Here is a 22287-nt window from a genome sequence, read left to right on the forward strand (position 1 = left end):
ACCCTCTCTACTTTTAAGATTAAGCTTAAAACTTTCCTTTTTGCTAAAGCTTATAGTTAGGGCTGGATCAGGTGACCCTGAACCATCCCTTAGTTATGCTGCTATAGACTTAGACTGCTGGTGGGTTCCCATGATGCACTGAGTGTTTCTTTTTGTTCACCTCTTTTGCTCTCTCTGCACCACTCTGCATTTAATCATTAGTGATTGATCTCTGTTCTCTTCCACAGCATGTCTTTTTCCTGATTCTCTCCCCTCAGCCCCAACCAGTCCCAGCAGAAGACTGCCCCTCCCTGAGCCTGGTTCTGCTGGAGGTTTCTTCCTGTTAAAAGGGAGTTTTTCCTTCCCACTGTCACCAAGTGCTTGCTCATAGGGGGTCGTTTTGACCGTTGGGGTTTTTCTGTAATTATTGTATGGCTTTTGCCTTACAATATAAAGCGCCTTGGGGCAACTGTTTGTTGTGATTTGGCGCTATATAAATAAAATTGATTTGATTTGATTTGAAAATTATGGGTTGTTGTGCGTTTGGATGCACAAATAGACACAACAAGGGCTTCAAGATGTACAGCTTCCCTTCAGATCCGAACAGAAGAAACATTTGTGAAAATAAAGTCAGCCGTCTGGGATGGAAGCCGACATCATCGTCAAAGTTTTGAGAGGTAAATTTATTGTTCAGTCCCATGTACAGTAAAACTCACCTAAACCATCATCATATAAACCAGATATTCGCAGTAACCAGACAAAAAAGCCCCAAAGTTTTTGTATTGTTTTCCATGTAATAAACATCGTGTATAACGGATTTTGTACAGCGGATTTTTCACTCACATTGGATAAAATGTCCCGTCTGATTGCAATGTATTTCCATTAAAAACCTCGAGCAGTCTGGACGTGCACAGTAACAGAGGTACAAATTAAAGTTCGGCTCTGACACTTCCTGATTTGATGAATGTGGGACGCAAGTAATTTCTGTGATTACAAGTCCGACCGTTTATTTTTTTCAAACCGTGTTCAGACTCAGAGCCGCAGGCTGATGTGCACCTGTTAAATCAGGCAACTGTCACACACGTCACTGCATGACACAGAGTTACAGCTGTGCAGCTGCATAAATCAGGCTTTAAATTAATTAAATAAACCATCATAAATTGTAAATTTATGTAAATTTGATACCTTAACTATTTTTATATTTACTTTGATAGCACCTGTACCTGGATGTGTTGCTGTATGTGGTTAAATGATTTTAAAAAATGCTGAAAACATTCAGTAAAGGTTCATTCAGTAGTTCAGCACAGTTGGAACCAAAATGGCGCGATGTTCTGAGTTGACATCACTCTCTCAATTAAGGCACTCTAGGTGATCCCAGTCCATGAGGCGTCATCAAAAATAACAATCACTTCCAGCAAACCAAGGAACTTCCCCTAGCCCAAGAGCTGGAAGTCCCCCAGTGAAGATGGGTTGATGGTACTGAGAATTATCGCAACCTCCGGGGGTTGCAATAGCTAGTGTCAGCCGTCGCGACTGTCAAGCTACTTATCAACCTACTATAACAAGGATCTGTATCAAGTTACATGGAATTCCAACTAAAAGTGTGATAGGATTTGATTTCAGAATGCAAGTACCCAAGCATAAACTGATGGAGTCTAGTTTTGTTAATTAAGGGCCATATCTCTGGTAAAATGAGCTCAACTTGAATTATATTAAAATATGTGTATTACCAACCTATAACAAGGAATTGTACCAAGTTTCCCAAAACTCCTACTAAAAATGTGAAAGGAGTTGATTTCAGAATGCAGGAACCAACTCATGAACTTGGCAGTAGATTTGTTTATCAAGGGCCATAACTCTGCCAAAATGTGACAATCTTGTACAATGTTAAAATATGCATAATATCAACCTATAACAAGGATTTGTACCAAGTTACATGAAATTCCATCTAAACGTGTGAGAGGAGTTGATTTCAGAATGCAGGCACCCTCTCATGAAACTGACAGAGTCTAGATTTGTTAATCAAGGGCAATAACTCTGGTAAAATGGGCCCAACTTGACAATATTATGATATACTATTAACCTATAGCAATTACTTGTACAGAATTTCACGAAATTCCTTGTTAAAGTGAGAGAGCTGATTATACCCTTTTTGGGATGGACAGACGGAAACGGCAATGGTCAAAATTAGTAACAGTGAGCACTGAAACCTGGCTCCAATATGTTACCGGCTCGTGTCTCGTCAGTATCTATTGGACCGAATTACAAAACATATTTCAGTGCCACGTTAGTGCCTGAACACAACAAGAGCACTAAGAAAGCAATCCAAACTAATGAGTGAATAATGTTTAGTTGTTCAGGGTCATTACAGTGGATCCAGTATGGATCCGCACTGTGACTTACCCCATTTTATTCCAGATGTCCTTCCTGACATAAATTTAGTTTAATATAGAGAAACACACACAGCCCCAGATCTTCCCAAGCAGTCGCCCAGGCAAGTGCTAATACTATAAACAAGTACTAAGTACTACTCTGCTTCAATTCTGAGATTTGACAGGATCAGGTGCACACAGAGCAGACTTGCTGTGAACCAACTGATGAATAATGCCAAAAGATGAATAATGCGCATCATACAAGGGTTTCTCCTCAACACGTTAACAGGCACTGAGCCTTTTTTATTCAGAATGCCAACTTAATGGTGAAAATGAAGTTAAAATTTGTACTGAGGATCCCCAAGTCATCTTTACAGAACCAAAATTGGCTTTCCCTTTGAACAAAGCACTGGACTGGACAATCCTAAAGCCAGAATGTGAAGCTGAATGACTGAGTTACCACACGGCTTGATGCACTAATAACTAGGGTTGATGTTGTGTGTTGGGGGGTGTGGCTGGATATTTTGGTGTTCTTTTCTTTTCTTTGCTCTCCAGGTGGCATGCGAACTGATTTGTCTGTGGAGAAGGTGCTGGCTGAAGAATTCTTCACCCTCATCAACATCATGTGTAGCACCTGTGACTGGTGCTCACATGCAACCTTAAAGACTTTCAGCTGAAGCAGATAATTGGATGGCGTTCTGCATTTAAGTCATGTGTGATTCAAGCAGAACTGCCGGGAACTCGACCTTGTGATGTTCATTTGTGAGATGCTGAGGACCGCGCCTGGGTTTGACACATCGAGCCTGTGAAGCAGGGAAGGGTGAGGACACATGCTGTCAGCACACATCAAAGGTGATTAAGTGTTTGACTAATTGTTGATAGTAACTTGGTGTTTTGTTACACAGTATACTTGAATTGTGATGAGAATTGTGCAGCTTGCTTCTCACTGCTGTGGCGTGCGGATAAGTGATCCTCCACCTGTTGTGAGAAGCTGCTCATTTGCATAAAGTTAAAAAAGACACAGAACAGAATGTGTTGCTGATAGCGTGTGTCTTTTGAAAGATATTGTTGTAACTGCTGACTTACCTCACCTCTTCTTTGCTTCACAGAGAGTCAGTTTGTCGTGTCCACCTGGGGGGTGTTTGGCGGTGGTAGTGGGTCCAGGAGCGCCGGGATTTGATCCTTACGGGCGCTGGAGAGCGTGCCAACAGTCACTCCACCAGAAAGACGCTGTTTAGTTTGTACACATTGTTATGCACCAAAGAGGGTAAAAAATAAATTGTTTTGTTTTTGGAACCGCTTTCTGGTTATTTTTAGCGCTGGGTTCTGTCAGACGCAGGTCCGCTCCTCAACCCGCGTCGACACATAACAGTTGAGCCGGATACTCTTTTCAGATGTGTATCCGGTATGGATAAAGCAATTTTGACGAGCACAAGCATGATACGAGTAAAACTTGTCAATATCTGTGCGCATGCTGAAGGAAAATCCTGATTGGCTAACTGACTGTCTTCACACTCTGTGATTGGCCAGTCACACACAGCACCCGCCCCTCCCTACACAGACACGTTTCTGCAGCTTCTCGCCGCACACGCACGCACGCACACACACACACACACACACACACACACACACACACACACACACACACACACACACACACACACACACACACACACACACACACACAGAGGACTGATCTCTCTCTCTCTGTGCTTGGCTTGACTCCAGCTCAAGTTGCTCTTTCAGGACTCCTTAATTTTTCTTCAATTCGCCTCTATTTCAGTTTGTATGGTATTTAAAGTTACTTGGTGAACTTATTTCGTAATGTACGCGGTGCACTTGACAGGACAAGCTGAAAAAGGCTTGTGTTGTGTCGGTCACTGCCTCCACTCCGGTCTGGGTTTTTTTAACCATTTGTTTGCTCACTGGTGATATAAAGTCAGTTGGGAAACTTTGCTCCTACTGAACGCAGTGCTTTTGAGAAGAATACAGTGAACAAGGCTGACATATTGTTTCCCTGTTTGCCATCACTGGATGTTTGCATGAATCACCAAGTTCACACAGATCATTAATAACAGTCTCAGAACAACCGCTCTCTCTCCCTCTCACTCAGTCACACACACATGCACACAGACACCTTAATCAAAATGCCAAGAACGTTAGGTCGCAAAAATAAATAAATAATTGGGAAAAAAAAATCACAGTTTGATCATAAAATAAAATGTCTGAGTTCATAAAAAACTTGTCTGTAAATAGTTCTGTGATTTTGTCTATATTGTCTATAATTGTTATTCACGCCTGCGTTATATTATATTACTATGGTATTGTATTATGTTACGTTTATATTTATATGTGTATGCGCATGTGTGTATGTATGTATGTATATATGTGTATGTGTATATGTGTGTGTGTGTATATATATATATATATATAGTCCATATATATATACTATATATATGGACCTCATTTATATAGCGCTTTTCCATCTGTATCAGATGCTTTACAATAATGCCTCACATTCACCCCGATGTCAGGGTGCTGCCATACAAGGCGCTCACTACACACTGGGAGCAATAGGGGATTAAAGGCCTTGCCCAAGGGCCCTTAGTGATTTTCCAGTCAGGCGGGGATTTGAACCCATGATCTTCTGGACTCAAGCCCAACACCTTAACCACTAGATCATCACCTCCACTATATATATATATATATATATATATATATATATATATATATATATATATACATATATATATGTATGGGTGTGTGTGTATGTGTGTATATATGGATATGTATGTGTATGTATGTGTGTGTTCATATGTATGTGTGTGTGGGTGTATGTTCACATACATATATAATTGTATTATTTATATGCTTTATATATTATATATGAAATATTAAGCTCAAAATGACGGCAACCACGTAATTTAAGTAATTTAATTTAATTGAGGATGGAATTGGGGGTGGGAGTCAATAAGCTTGTCTTCATCCCACTCCTTTCCAAGTTGATTCTGTTTGTTAATTCGTTTATGCCTTTTTTTGTCTTTATTAATTTTCTTTTTTCTTTTCACCATTTTATGAACAGTGTCAAGTGTGTACATAAAACTGTACTATTTGTTTATATTGTTTATATTACTGTTTATATATTATGTTGACTTGGAATAAACAAACAAACCAATCAACATTGATTTGAATCTCAAATTTGAGGCTGTTCTGTAAATAGTTTTCAAATAAACAATAAATATAGCAACCTCTGATCAATCCATATAAATTTCGGGCTTAAAATAATGTACTGATTTAAGCCCCCCCCCCTTTTTTTTCCTGGTTAAACCACGCCCATTTCCATTTAGGCCCCGCCCACTCTGAGTACAGATACAGATACAGATAGTGGTGTACTCGCTAATCCCTACTAATAACTTCATTTCTTTTCTTCATGAAACCTCTTCACCTTCTCAAACCTCATACATTGTGACACAGTTAAAAAGACATCTTTTTCTTTAAAGTGTTGAGCCCATGTCAATTTGTAAGACATGTTTTTTGCTTCTGTGTGACTCCCACAACGATCACATATGAGACAATATGACAGTCTGATGAAGTAACGATTATTCACAACACATTTTAAATTTATATGGCAGTGAGCCATTTGGCCATATTTCAATACACACTATTATCCATGTGTGAGAGCCTGTTCAACCAGCACCACAGCACTAGCTTTACTGCACCTGCCTGCCACGATAGCCTTTGGCCCCAATGCTTCCGTCATCTCCCCATTGACCCTGTGGACAAAAAGTGAGAAAAACAACTAATCAACAGTTTAAAGAGAATAAAAGAGGAAGAAGCAAAAGGAAAACGGTGAAGGATGCAGAGAAGAAAATCCTATTATTGTTTTATTTCTTTGCTTTCTGTTGGAACCTTCCTGAGTGGACAGTGCGCCAACAGGAAGCTAAGAAAGTCAAGTCTAAAGGCCCCTTCACACATAGTGCGAAGTCTGGATGACGTTTGGACAAATACGGCGAAACTGCGTGAAACAATTTGAATTTGCGCACCACAAACCACTGCGCCGATGGGCAGGTGTGCACAATCCCGGTGCGAGAGCTCGTGCAGGAACAGTGCGAGGTGCACCACATCGCGCCGCTTATGTGAAAAAAAAACAAAACACAAACAACAACAACAACAAAAACCAGCCAGTACCTGTGGGACCACATCTCGCCGCTTATGTGGAATAAATAAATAAATACATACATACCACTCACTGGAAGCGAACCTGCGCCTTCCAAAAGCTCTGATTATCAGTCAGCAACTTTACCACTGAGCTACGGAGCTGTTCTTTGAAAGCTGCGGGAATCTAACTCATATCAGGAAGGACATGAAGTATTACAAAAAAAATTTAAATCACACACCATATGAAAACACCTCATTTATCAAGCGAGCAACACAAATATGATCCATCTGTTCCACTGTAGATAACCCATGGTCACAGACATACAGTTATGAAATGACTTGAATGAGAAGCAGTGGGCTCTGATCATGTCCACGTCTACTGGTCTGGTGCGTCCAGTCACCCCACGCGCGTGTTCTGCCCAACACGCGTGTCTTGTGGAGGGCGTGCCGCAGCACAGACACCACATTATGTGGAACAGAGCTCACGTGGGTAACGTGATGGTCAGATCGCCCGCTGCGTGTTCTGATCTGACAGTCCGTTTCAACCTGGCAGGCTGTGTCCACTCTGTGTGTGCGCTCGCTCGCTGCAGCTTGTCGCCAAGGTGATTTAAATTTTTATTTATGTCCATGTAAGTACAGCAATCACACACATGCGCCTCACAGTGGACAGTGGTTAGTCCATGTCTGTCCAAACACAGTTGGTGTTGTCCAGCTGGAATGTCCAGAATGACAGATCACCACAGCTGCTTCTGTCATAGCCACACCTCATGTCAGTTCTCAGCGCACACACCAAAGCCACACTCATGGGGAACTTAGACAAATTTCTCTGCGAATATGACAGTCGTTGTCTGCAGTCTGTTATCGTGCCAAGAGTGCGACTGGCCACACATTTTCTAAGTGCCATGCGAGCGGTGTTAGATGCTCGTGCGTGTCACCTGGAATTTGGCTGACACCTGCGGCGAGAGGGTTCAATGGGTTCGCACAGCACACACTCTGTCATCCAGACGCTGGTGTGCACAAATAGTTGTAGCAACAGGTGTACGAGGTGTTAGAGGCAGGAATGATTTCACATGGTTTGCACATGATTCCTGCGTCATGCGCACTAAGTGTGCACGTCATCCAAACTTCACACTATGTGTGAAGGAGCCATAAGAAATGACGCCAAACACTCATAACGGAATAAACAACAACCTAATAACTCTATAATAGACATCAAATCTGCAGACTTTTAATGAAGTCCTTTTGTTTAGTCAAGCCTCCATAGGACAGAGGCACCACTGCAGGCATTCCCACTACAGCCATTCAATTAATCCAACATTGAGTGCTGATTATAATGTGGTCGAGCCACATGCTGACTACCGAGAGCTCAATTCAGCCTTAATACATCCATTCTCATCAACACACAGTATTCTACATGAGTCATTTCTCCCTTGTGGTGAGACCAAGCCAAATCCCTTTCTCCGCAAAGAATGGATAATTCTACACGTATGGAAAAGTAAAACTGGATTAGTTAGCAAAAACACATAAAGACTGAAAGGCACCCTCACTCAATGCACACCACCAGCAGTTATATTTCCAGGCAGTAAAAGAAACCAAAATGTTGATGTGTTATTAAAGGTGTATTTCCTTTTGACTGCTCTTACCATGTAAGTCATAAAAACAAATTTCTGCAGCACCAACATAATTCTGTTCCTTAGTATTCAAATAAAGGATTTCCAATTTTATATTGCCAATGTGATCAAAATTCATCTTGTTTGAAAACAATTAAGATTTTGACCTATACAAGTTAAAATACAGTGACAATAAATCATGACACTGTTTTTTTTTTTTTTACAAAGTCATCATTCTGACCCATGAGGATCAGCATTATGAAGTCAAAAAAACCAACCCAGTCTTATGGCAAGTTGTGATTCAGCAGCACAAAATATACATTAATCTATTGGTTTGTGATATTGTGACGAAAAGCGCCTCATTTTCGTCACAGCAGCACGAATTTACTCTAATTCATTCCGTGATGGCTGCATGAAATTAAAAGTGAAGCGGGGGAGTTGGGGGTGGTTATGGTTAGGGGAAGGAGTATGATTAGGTTATGGTTATGGTTGGGGGTAGGAGTAGGGTTAGTAATAGTGAATTAAAAAAACCCCATCACAAAAATTTGACTCATTTCGTGACTGGAGCACGAAAAAAAAAACTTGAGACTGGGCTGCAAAAAACACAGCAAACCTTCAGCTATAACTGAAAGTGACAAACAATGTAAAATTGAAGCAGAAATAAAGCGATGGGCAAAACTAGTAAACATAGGTGATGAGACTGAGGATAAAATCTGCACCTACTTCACATGAAGGTTTTTCTGGATATCGACTGGACAGGTAAGACAACACTTACATAGGTCTGTAGTGTTAGCGGTCGATACTAATGTTAGTCACAGATACAACATTTAAGCTTGATTTGTCAGTGGGGAGACCACAGGGGTGGAAAAAGGAACAAAAAGATAACAACAGACATTAAGCTTATTTTCATATGTTCATCCGCCATCTTATGTAAGGAATCCCCTCAGTGATTTTTGGTGGAAATAGACTACTGTAAATGAGTAACTTTCTTTTTAAATAACCCTTCATAAGGGCTCCTTCACACATAACATGATTAAGGCAGAATGGTGGACGAAGGAGGAGTCAAATGGCACTCATGGGAAATCGGAGCCGCACCGAATGCCTTGTACAGCAGTTGCCACATTCATTCGGGCACGGTACATGCACTCTATATTTGCATGCCGCTCGCACCTGAAACCCATTCGAACGGTGGGCACGATGAGGTCACACTGCCATCTGACTGTGTTCGGAATATTTGAACGGCAGGTCGTACATATCGTGCCGCGGTCCAGCAGCTGCACGATATCATCGTCCATGTCAAACCGTGGCTGAATGACGCCATCGAGGCAGCCTTCACACCAGCGGCCGAAAATCATTGAATGCTGGACGAATGGCCATTCGACCCACTCTCGGCCTGACTCGGGTGAAGTCCAGGTGCCACCCACGAACATCCAACATCACTCGCGGAGCACTTAGAAAAAGCGGGGCTATTTGCGCAGCTGGCATGAAAATAGAGAGCAGGCAGACCACTCTCAAGCTCGCTGTGAGAAGGCACCACATTTTCAAAGTGCTGCAAGAGTGTGTTACTAAACAAGACAATTGTGTGAGTGTGCCGTGACCCCCTGTCCCCACCACATCCACAAATGGCATGCAAGTGTGAATGTGCCACACCACCCCCAAAAATGGCATGTGAGTGTGCGGTATGACACCCCCCCCACACACACACACACAAATGGCGTGTGAGTGTGTCATGTGTGCTTGCACGGAACCGTTGCCTCTGGATCATTCACGCCTGTACGACTGTGTGTCCCTCTCAACAGCAGGTGGAAGTTTTTGCGGAACAACAATTTAGATTTTTTTTCGCTTTTTTTCGGCAGATTTCTACTTCTTTCACCAACTTCGTGTTATGTGTGAAGGGGGCCTAAGATAAGTGATGTTGATAACTGTGTTCTTGTGCGCTGAAACTGAATATTTATCACTATGATTGCTTCAAACTTTCAGTTGCCTCCATTATCACCCAGGTAATGGCTGTGGCATTGTTCTGATTCTGAATCAGAAGCATTCAGTTGGTACCCAGTAGATTGGATGACCGACTTTCCCCCTCACCAAACTTTTGTGGTGCAAGCATTACAGGGTATGCTTTGTTTACATTGTGTCATTCCAATATGTTTAACAAGATGGCAGAACATTTTACTAGCTGGTTCAGCCAGTGTCGATGTCAGTTCCAGGGTTTTGTTTTGTTTTTTCTTTTTTGATACGTCCACCAAGGACGTAATAAAATTTTAAAATTTAATTTATTTATTTATTTGTCTGTCTGTTAGCAGCATGATGTCAAAACTACTGCACGGATTTTGACAAAATTTTCACCACAAATAAATATTGGGCCAAGGAAGAACCCATTAAATTTTGGAGGTGATCTGGATCCAGATCCGGATTCTGGATCAAGTTTCACTTTATACAGGCTTTGAAGGATTAAGTCAACACTACGTCACGGATTCCCACCAAATTAGCACCACCAATAGATATTAGGGAAGGAAAAACTCCACTGAATTTTGGAGGTGATCGGGATCTGGATTCTGGATCAAGATTTCCCTTTATAAAGTCTTTGAAGGATTACTTCCAAACTACCTCACGGATTCTCACCAAATTTGCACCACAGATAGATATTAGGGCATGGAAGACTCCACTGAATTTTGGAGGTGATCCGGATCCAGATTGGTGGATGTCAGAAATGTGACTGCTCTTATTTTGTTTTGATTTTTTTCCCTTCATCTCTGTGGAGGAGACTTAATGTGTTATCACAACTTTACCAGACTTTATATATATATATACTTTTACTTGTTGGAATTTAGAATTTCTGAGTTTTTCCATTTGCCATCTAATGCATCCATCCATCCATTCATTTTCTTTATCCGGAGTCGGGTCGTGGGGGCAGCAGCTCAAGCAAAGCCGTCCAGACCTCCCGATCCACACCTCCCCCAGCTCCTCCGGGGGAACCCCAAGGCGTTCCCAAGCCAGCCGAGAGATGTAGTCCCTCCAGCATGTCCTGGGTCTTCACCGGGGCCTCCTCCCAGTGGGATGTGCCCGGAACACCTCTCCAGCGAGGCGTCCAGGGGGCATCGGGAAAAGATGCCCGAGCCACCTCAACTGACTCCTTTCGACGTGGAGGAGCAACGGCTCGACTCTGAGCTCCTCCCGAGTGACCGAGCTCCTCACCCTATCTCTAAGGAAGCCATCTAATGCAGTATGAACTATAGACACGTGCACATGCACTTCCTCCTTCATGTCATCTACAAAGTCTGATGGAAGAGTATTCAACAGGTCTCTGTGCTAAAAATTAATTCTGATCTTGTTCACTGTGTGCCATTTAAACTAATTTCCACAGAAAGGGTTACATCTCTTTAGAAGGTGCAGGAAGCTTTTGTATGACACAGCACATTCCTCTCACTGATAGTACAGAGGATACAGGAGTTAAACTCAGGAAAAAGGAGGAGGAATGATCTGTGTTATCCAAACTATTTAGCCCACTTGTACTTGTGCCAAGAATTCCTCTCTCTCCTTTTCTCAGACTGCTTTTATGTGTAATGTCTCTACAAAGCATTTATCCTCTAACAGTGTATCTCCATTGCTTTTATTCAGTCTGTCACCCCTCTCTATTTTCTGAGGTCCTGTTGTTAATATTTTATTCGTCGTACAGGTCCTTTCTCCTGTTTTGTAACTATAAATGGAAAGACAAGCTGAGGTTTAACGGGAACTGACTGCAGAGCCTTGGCTCTTTTATTCGACAGGTAAACATATATTGAGCAGCCAACAACCAGACAACAGTAAGCAGTGAAATATGTCAGGATGACTTCAAAGAGGCAGAGGAGAGTCTGTATCACAACAACCAGACCGTATTTCATGTTATGGGTATTTTGCATTTTAACATATGACATTATGGCCCAAAAGAAAGAGGCTCAATTTTCCTCACCTTTACCTATCAGAACCCAAAATTTCAGAGTTGAATATGCAGTCGTTTTTATAGAATTACTTACAGATTACTGAGTCCATTAATCATATTAACTGCATTAAAATCCAGTCACATCCTTCTGAGATAATCATACTAAAAATCTAAGAGACAGAAAAATAGACAGACAACAAAATATCATCTCCTTAACTCATCTACTCTCTAAAGGTCTCCCAGTGTTGTAAATATCATGTATCTACAGAGTATATGTCTAAAAAGATACATAGGAAAAAACTAAATGTCCATTTGTGTACGCAGTGTCAAGCCCCTTTCACACCAGGCCTGCTTCGAGTTGGGTATGCTGCATATCAAATAACGCAGGAATGTCTGTGTCAGTTGCAGACAGGGAAGGTCAAGTGGTTAAGGTGTTGGGCTTGAGACCAGAAGATCCTCGGTTCAAATCCTAACCTGACTGGAAAATCACGAAGGGCCCTTGGGCTGCTTTAATCCCCTATTGCTCCCGGTGTGTATTGAGTACCTTGTATGGCAGCACCCTGACATCGGGGTGAATGTGAGGCATTATTTGTAAAGCGCTTTGAGCATCTGATGCAGATGGAAAAGTGCTATATAAATGCAGTCCATTTATTTATCATTTGCACGCAGCAGGGGGGAGAAGCTTGAGGAGGTGAGAGTGCTGAGGAGTTATACTGGACATGTCCCGTCGCTGCCAATCTGTCTGTGAGCAGGACTTAATGGACTTTATTTAACACAATCGTGAGAGAACTGGAGGAGGTGAGCACGAGGAGCTGCAGCCAGGCTGTAATGAGCTTTTTTTTTCTTTTAATTGTTCACATGTGCTCTTTGAGAGGTATAGTTTTACTGCATTGTGTACACGGTCTAAAAAGCTCGACAACAATCCTGCGTGATTTCTAGCTTGGCAACAATGGAACACAGCAGAAATCATAAATTGGCGTTGGGTAGTATTATATTGTGTGTGTGTGGCATCCAGTCACGTTAAGTACTGTTAAGTTGCTTCAACTTGCGAGAAAACTACTTCCTTTCTGCGTCCTGTGCTCGACCCCAAAAAATAAACGTTAAATTTTTTGCTTCCGTTTCGCGTTGCCCTTTGCGTCCCTCAAGGTATTGTGGCATTAGGCTGCATCAACTTGGCGCTAGGTTGCATCAACTTGGTGTCGTCATGATGCCACATGATGCAACCACAAAGCAGTCCCAGTGTGAAAGGGGCTTAAAATCATGCATTTGGTGGAAAGGCTACAATATAGTTTAAGGTTAACAAGCTCAATGCACTGACGGCTGATGGCCCGTCAATTTAACAAAGACAACACCAAACTAACTCTGTGTGTTAGGCCAGTGTGGATACTGAGAAAGAAAGTTATATATTTGTATATCATACCTATGATATACAGTACATCAATAAAGGAAGACATCTTCATACTCACAGGTGCACCTGGAAAACCGGCGAGACCTGGATGGCCTTTCTGTCCCTGGTGACAGAGGAAAAGTGAGTTAGACTTCACATCCAACAATAAGCCTAAAGCTGCGTTTACACATAACGATGGCAAGTCACAAATGCCACGAAGTATACATTCTTTGCCGCTTATCACGAATGTGATGATTCGGGGCAGAGGCGTCAGGTGTCCTCAGGAACTGCTGCAACCTGTTACCACACTTACAATTAATGGCATGTGTTGCTGGAGAATTCCATCCATCCATCCCCGAGGTGTTTCCAAGCCAGCTGTGTGACGTAGTCCCTCCAGCGTGTCCTGGGTCTTCCCCGGGGCCTCCTCCCAATGGGACGTGCCTGGAACACCTCTCCAGTGAGGCGTCCAGGGGGCATTCAAAAAAGATGCCCGAGCCACCTCAGTTGGCTCCTTTCGAACTGCCACCTTATCGTGGTGGGGGAGTTTGCAAACCCGGATGATCCTAGGAGCTATGATGTTGGGGGCTTCGTGCCCCTGGTAGGGTCTCCTATTGCAAACAGGTCCTAGGGGATGGGTCAGACTAAGGGCAGTTCAGAAGCTCCCATGACCAGTATAATATCAAGGACCGAGACGTCGCCCGGTACAGCGGAGCCGGGGCCCCACCCTGGAGCCAGGCCTGGGGTTGGGGCTCGCGTGCGAGTGCCTGGTGGTCGGTCCTTAGCCCACAGGACCCGGCCAGGCCCAGCCCGAAAGAGCATATAGTGAGATGAAAAGAAATACATTTAAATCTTGAAAGCCAACTTTCCTCCACTATGATTGGGAGTTACTCTACTGTAAAGACTGTCCTCACCTCAACAAAAGAACCCCATAAGACGTTTGTACAAGCACGAATTTGAACCTAACCCATCACACATTTGCGGCAAACCTCAATAACTGGTTATGTGTCAAAGAGTCTTTGAGCGTGACACACAACCTCAAATTGCATCTTGTTTTGGGTTTGTTTGCTTGTTTGACCATATGCACTGCATTCTCAATAGACTGCTGAAACAGAAGTACAATGGACATTTTAAGTATATGGAAGCTGTAACAACACTACTCGAACCATGGGGATTTTCTGTGCCAAAAGAATACTGGGCTGGGGGGGCTTGTTCAATTTTTAAATCTAAGCATAAAAATACAACTTAAATTTTGAGTTGAATTGAACTGAATTATTTTATTTCGACACACATGGTTGAATAAAAAAGAAATACAATATTTACAAACACAAAACGAAACAACAATACAACAAAGCAGAAAACAAAATACAATAATCCAAACTGACCAAAATCAAAACCCATGTGACCGAAAGGGGGTGGGTAGAAGCATAACTTATCAAGACCCACCCCTTATTCCACGAAATCAATAAATACACTCACTACTAATTAGATTCACACACACACATGTATGCAAATATATATATATATATACATACACACACACACACGTATGCAAACACATGTATACATACACACACATCCATATATATATATATATATATATATATATATATATATATATACATATACGAGGGCTGTCAAAGTTACGGCCCTTTTTATTTTTTTCAAAAACTATATGGATTTCATTCATATGTTTTTACGTCAGACATGCTTGAACCCTCGTGCGCATGCGTGAGTTTTTCCACGCCTGTCGGTGACGTCATTCGCCTGTGAGCACTCCTTGTGGGAGGAGTCGTCCAGCCCCTCGTCGGAATTCCTTTGTCTGAGAAGTTGCTGAGAGACTGGCGCGTTGTTTGATCAAAATTTTTTCTAAACCTGTGAGACACATCGAAGTGGACACGGTTCGAAAAATTAAGCTGGTTTTCAGTGAAAATTTTAACGGCTGATGAGAGATTTTGAGGTGATTCTGTCGCTTTAAGGACTTTTCACGGTGCGAGACGTCGCTCAGCGCTCTCAGCCGCCGTCGTCAGCCTGTTCAAGCTGAAAACCTCCACATTTCAGGTTCTATTGATCCAGGACGTCGTGAGAGAACAGAGAAGTTTCAGAAGAAGTCGGTTTCAGCATTTTATCCGGATATTCCACTGTTAAAGGAGATTTTTTTAATAAAAGACGTGCGGACGGGTCCGCGCGTCGGGACGCAGCCGCCGCGACGCTCCGCCACAGGAAAAACACCTCTGTTGAAGCCTTAAGGACAAGTTGGAACATGTCCTGCCTGTTAAACAATTTCTCATATACTCACTCCACTGAAAGCCATCAAAAGCCGCCTGGATTTTACAAATGGTTATCAACACGGAGGTGTTTTTCCTGTGCCGCCGCACCGCGTCGGCTGCGTCCCGACACGCGGATCCGTCCGCACGGATCCGTCCGCACGTCTTTCATTAAACGACGTCCTGGATCAATAGAGCCTGAAATGTGGAGGTTTTCAGCTTGAACAGGCTGACGACGCCGCCTGAGAGCGCAGCGCGACGTCTCGCACCGTGAAAAGTCCTTAAAGCAACAGAATCACCTCAAAATCTCTCATCAGCTGTTAAAATTTTCACTGAAAACCAGCTTAATTTTTCGAACCGTGTCCACTTCGATGTGTCTCACAGGTTTAGAAAAAATTTTGATCAAACAACGCGCCAGTCTCTCAGCAACTTCTCAGACAAAGGAATTCCGACGAGGGGCTGGACGACTCCTCCCACAAGGAGTGCTCACAGGCGAATGACGTCACCGACAGGCGTGGAAAAACTCACGCATGCGCACGAGGGTTCAAGCATGTCTGACGTAAAAAACATATGAATGAAATCCATATAGTTTTTGAAAAAAATAAAAAGGACCGTTACTTTATTGACAGCCCTCGTATATATATATATATATATATATATATATATATATATATACATACACACATATATATCTATACACACATATATACACACACAAATACTTGTACAATACATATACCATCACATATGCTTCCCAGTCATGTTACAGGACATACCCACATATACCTAAGCATACATACTTACACACAAGCAAACATTACATACTTGACACAGTCACTTCACGACGATCCCACTACAATATTTTGAAACAATTACTTTTTTGCAGAGTCGCTTAAAACATTCCAGAGTACCACACGTTTTGATCTCAATAGGAGACTCATTCCACATCTTCACTCCTGTCACGGATACACAAAAGCCTTTTACATTAGTGCGAATTAATGGTTTCTTGAATAATACACAGCCACGTAAACTATACTCAGAATCCCTCATTTCGAACAGCCTCTGGACATATCTCGGCAAGGCTTGGTTTTTTGCTTTAAACAAAATCTGTAGTGTAATGTACTCCACCATATCTCTAAATTTTATTACGTTCAAACAAATAAATAGGGAATGAGTTGGTTCACGAAAGTGTTTATTGCAGATGATACGTATGGCTCCTTTTTGTAGAAGGAATATTTGATTAGTGTTTGATTTATAAGTATTTCCCCACAACCAGGGCTTAATTTGAGGGGGAGCAAGCCGGAGCGTGCTCCGGAACCTCGGACGCGTGCTCCGGAACCTCTAACTTTGGCTCCGCCAGCTATTTATAATGGATCCGTGATCCGCCACCTCTCTTGACTAACAAAATATTTTTAAAAAATCACCGCGATTGCTCTCGCTGCCAATCACACCGCCGCCCTCCTGTCTGCTGTGCGGAATTGCGCCAAATCTGGCAACAGGTCCAGAGGCTACGCTCGCTGTTTTGATCCGGATGTTGACCGTACCCACAGAGCTCCGTGACCACCGAGAGAGGACTTGGATTCTTTGCGGGTCCCGCATCCGTACACCCGGAGGCAGTGAGTGAAGGGAGAGCCGCGCATTGTGTTCTGCGTGTGTCTGTTTATAATCTTTTTGGACAGAAGAAAAAAGAGAGTGTTTACACAAGAGAGAAAAGTGAGAAAATGTTAATGCCTGTTTGAGAAAAGTGTGTAGTGAGGGGTTTTACAGCCTTAAAACATCTATAATAAGTGTAAAAAATAGCGCTACTTCACGGATTTCCGCGGCGTTCACACCGGGCGCGATCAGACGCTACAAATTTGCGGGGGTCGCGTGGCGACGGACGCGCCTCCTTCACCCGGTGTGTCGCTCTGCTTGGGTGGACTTTCGCTGCGAAAATTCGCCCCGGTGCATCATCAAATAGGAGGAGCTTCCATTCCGCTCAGCGTCAAGTCATCATGACGGACCTTTCACACGGAACGAGTTGTTGTGAAAAGCTCCCAATACAGAGAGTATCATTATTTGCTGCAGGAGCTGCGTCTGGATGATGGCCGCTTTCAGTGGTCCTTCCGCCTCTGCGGGACCCAGTTTGAGGACCAACTGTCCCGTTCATGCGCGCACATGTAAACAATTAAAAAAAAAAGAAACTCCGCTGCTTGCTGCAGCTCGCGTCTCCCCCAAAAAACTCTGTCATAATTGTGTTTAGAAACCAGTCACCATTTGTTTTATTATACATCTGTGTAGTTAATTAATAAAATATTCTCCACACAGACGATTCGCTCACGTGTGCACGTAAAAAAAAAAAAAAAAAAAGAAAGAACAAAACTCCGCGGCTTGCTGTGAGGCTGCTCCTCGCTCTTTCCCAACAAAACTCTGTCATAATTGTCTTTAGAAACCAGTCACCATTTGCTTTATTATACATCTGTGTAGTTAATAAGTAAAATAATTTCCATGGACCCTCGCGCGCGCACGTAAAAAAAGAAAAAGAAAAAGAAACTCCGCTCCCGCTGCTGTGGGGCTGCTGCTCGCTCCAAAAACTGTCATGATTGTCTTTAGAAACCAGTCACCATTTGCTTTATTATACATCTGTGTAGTTAATAAGTAAAATAATCTCCATGGATGATTCCCACGTGAGTGCACGTAAAAAAAAAAAGAAAAAGAAACTCCGCTCCCACTGCTGTGGGGGCTGCTGCTCGCTCCAAAAACTCTGTCATGATTGTGAAATAAAGGACAAAAGAGACATAAGTCCTGCTCACAGGCTGCTACCAGAGACAGGACATGTTCACATCTTCAGTCAAACTCCAGACATCTCCACGTCACTACATATTCAGTCCCTGATTGGTCATCGCGACGCGACGAGACGAAAAAGTTCCGATTTTTAAACTTGGGGAGGAGAGCAACACGACGTGACGCGACGCGATATCGCGCCACAAACCGCAAAACAAGCCGCAAAACGCTCAAAATCGCTTCACTCGCATCGCGCTGCGTGGTTTGGCACCAAAACGCGTCCTTACATAGGGATTACATGGCAACCTGTGGCTGCAGTCACTCGCGTCGGGCCCGGTGTGAACGCGGAGAACGTAACTCCCACGATAAACGAGGGACCACTGAGGAATTTGTACTCTATCCGGATTTGGTGTGACTAGTGAGTCATACGTGGCAAATGAGCGCGCAATGAGTGGCTCCGCTCATCCTCCGCACGTCTTTCATTACAAAATCTCCTGTAACAGTGGAACGTGCCACAAAAGTGCTATGTCCAGCTCTCTTGCCATTTCTGTGGTAGTCACACGATGTTTGCTGACGTCAAACACATAAAATCTACGAGTTGTCCTTTAGATGTTGTTCCAGCTAAGGTGCTGAAGGAGGTTTTTAATACTGTTGGGGCGGGTCTCCTAACTTTTATCAGTGCTTGTCTTAGATCAGGGTCTGTTCCAGCTGCTTTTAAACATGCTGTGGTTCACCTTCCAATTTTAGACCTGTGTCTCATCTGCCATTTCTGTCTAAGGTTTTAGAAAAGGTTGTCTTTTTACAGTTACAATCATTTTTAGAAGACAATCTCATCCTTGAAAAATCCCAATCTGGGTTTAGATCGCAACACAGCACTGAGTCGGCACTTTTAAAAGTTCATAATGACATCACTTTGTCGGTGGATGCAGGGAATCCTGCTGTGCTGGTCCTGTTGGACCTCACAGCAGCCTTTGATACTGTGGATCACACAGTACTTGTTTCCCGGTTAGAACATTTTATTGGCATTCATGGTACTGCACTTAAGTGGTTTAGATCATATTTGGCTGACAGGAGCTTTTCTGTCATGATTGGGGACCTCTCCTCATCAACTGCTCATCTATCTTGTGGTGTGCCGCAGGGTTCCGCCCTTGGGCTGATTCTATTTTCTTTGTACATTCTGCCATTGGTGTCAATTATAACCCAGCACAATCTGTCCTTTCATTGTTATGCAGATGATCTGCAAATCTATTTGCCTGTGAGGACTAATGGGAGTGATGCTTTGTCATCATTATTTAATTGTATTCGCAATGTAAAGCTGTGGCTGTCCCAAAACTTCCTTTACCTGAATGATGGTAAAACTGAGGTCATGGTGTTTGAGCGCTCTGGCATACCAAATGTGGTAACACCAAATTTTAGTGCTTTGGCTAACTATGTAAAACCAGCTGTCAAGAATTTGGGAGTGATATTTGACTTGTTCACGAGTGAGGGACGGATGGAGCGTGAGATCGATTGACGGATCGGTGCAGCATCTGCAGTGATGCGGTCGCTGTATCGGACCGTCGTGGTGAAGAAAGCTGAGTAGGGGGGCAAAGCTCTCGATTTACCAATCAATCTACATTCCGATCCTCACCTATGGTCATGAGATTTGGCTCATGACCGAAAGAACGAGATTGCGAGTACAAGCGGCCGAGATGAGTTTCCTCCGCAGGGTGGCTGGGCGCTCCCTTAGAGATAGGGTGAGGAGCTCGGTCACTCGGGAGGAGCTCTGAGTCGAGCCGCTGCTCCTCCACGTCGAAAGAAGTCAGTTGAGGTGGCTTGGGCATCTTTTTCGGATGCCCGCTGGACGCCTCGCTGGAGAGGTGTTCCGGGCACGTCCCACTGGGAGGAGGCCCCGGGGAAGACCCAGGACACGCTGGAGGGACTACATCTCTCGACTGGCTTGGGAACGCCTTGGGGTTCCCCCGGAGGAGCTGGAGGAGGTGTGTGTGGATCGGGAGGTCTGGGCGGCTTTGCTTGAGCTGTTGCCCCCGCGACCCGACTCTGGATAAAGCGGAAGAAAATGGATGGATATTTGACAGCTGTTTGAGGTTTGATCAACCGATAAACTCTGTTGTCAAAGCAAAAAGTCAAAGTTTTTTCCAACTTCGCCTTTTGGCTAAAATAAAGCACTTTCTCAATAGACGTGATCTTGAGGCAGCCATTCATGCTTTCATCAGCTCCAGACTTGATTATTGTCTCCAGTTGGTGCAGAATGCTGCTGCTCGTCTTTTAACAAACACTTTTAGACGTGAGCATATTACGCCCGTCCTGTACTCACTTCACTGGCTTCCAGTTCATTTTAGAATTGATTTTAAAATTTTAATGTTTGTTTTTAAAGCTATTTATGGCCTTGCACCTCCCTACTTGTCTGAAATTTTAACTTTGCGCACCTACAGTAGGACATTAAGGGCGTCTGGCCAGCTTTACTTAGATGTTCCAAGGTCAAGATATAAACACTGGGGTGAACATGCTTTCGCGGTAGCTGGCCCCAGACTGTGGAACGAGCTACCTCTTGAGTTACGTACTATTCCTGACCTAGCACTTTTTAAATCTAAGTTAAAGACTTATTCATTTAAACTGGCTTTTAACAGTGGGGAGGTGACATGTTGTTTTTTTTTTATGTGCTGTTTTAAAATTTTATTCTATATGTGTTTTATTTTTGTGAACTTGTGTTTTTAATGTTAAGCACTTTGGACACCAGTTGGTGCTGTAAAGCGCTTTATAAATCAATGTTGATTGAATGTTGATTGTATTTAGCTGTATAACCACAGTTTTTCATGATTTCTTCACATCTGCGAGGCATTAATTTTGTTGGTTTGGAACCAAGATTTTGCTCATTTACTAGTGTGCTTGGGGTCATTGTCTTGTTACCATTGACTTGTTACACCCATTTCAAGGGCATGTCCTCTTCAGCATAAGGCAACATGACCTCTTCAAGTATTTTGACATATCCAAACTGATCCATGATACCTGGTATGTGATATATAGGCCCGACACCATAGTAGGAGAAACATGCCCATATCATGATGCTTGCACCACCATGCTTCGCTGTCTTCACTGTGAACTGTGGCTTGAATTCAGAGTTTGGGGGTCGTCTCACAAACTGTCTGCGGCCCTTGGACCCAAAAAGAACAATTTTACTCTCATCAGTCCACAAAATATTCCTCCATTTCTCTTTAGGCCAGTTGATGTGTTCTTTGGCAAATTGTAACCTCTTCTGCACGTCTTTTATTTAACAGAGGTACTTTGCGGGGGAATCTTGCAAACAAATTAGCTTCACACAGGCGTCTTCTAACTGTCACAGCACTTACAGGTAACTCCAGACTGTCTTTGATAATCCTGGAACTGATCAATGGATGAGCCTTTGCCATTCTGGTTATTCTTCTATCCATTTTGATGGTTGTTTTCCCTTTTCTTCCACACGTCTCTGGTTTTTTGTCCATTTTAAAGCATTGGAGATCATTGCAGATGAACAGCCTATAATTTTTTGCACCTGCATATAAGTTTTCCCCTCTCCGGTCAATTTTTTAATCAAACTACGCTGTTCTTCTGAACAATGTCTTGAACGTCCCATTTTCCTCAGGCTTTCAAAGAGAAAAGCATGTTCAACAGATGCTGGCTTTATCCTTAAATAGGGGACACCTGATTCACACCTGTTTGTTCCACAAAATTGACGAACTCACTGACTGAATGCCATACTACTATTATTGTGAACACCCCCTTTTCTACTTTTTTTTACTAATAGTCCAATTTCATAGCCTTAAGAGTGTGCATATCATGAATGCTTGGTCTTGTT

At 43.0% G+C, this 22287-nt stretch overlaps 1 protein-coding gene across 1 annotated transcript in view; it reads right to left on the reverse strand.

The window, feature by feature from the left end:
* The window catches only part of col27a1b (collagen, type XXVII, alpha 1b), a 232719-nt gene that overhangs the window by 129384 nt on the left and 81048 nt on the right, over positions 1-22287 (reverse strand). Inside the window, exons 8-9 of the mRNA XM_034170907.1 lie at positions 13505-13549; positions 6071-6124 (exon numbers count right to left, since the gene is read on the reverse strand). Of these exons, the coding sequence (XP_034026798.1) occupies positions 6071-6124; positions 13505-13549 (99 nt within the window). The remainder of the gene's footprint in view (positions 1-6070; positions 6125-13504; positions 13550-22287) is intronic.

The sequence above is a fragment of the Thalassophryne amazonica genome, chromosome 5 (genome assembly GCF_902500255.1).
Source record: "Thalassophryne amazonica chromosome 5, fThaAma1.1, whole genome shotgun sequence".
NCBI lineage: Eukaryota > Metazoa > Chordata > Actinopteri > Batrachoidiformes > Batrachoididae > Thalassophryne > Thalassophryne amazonica.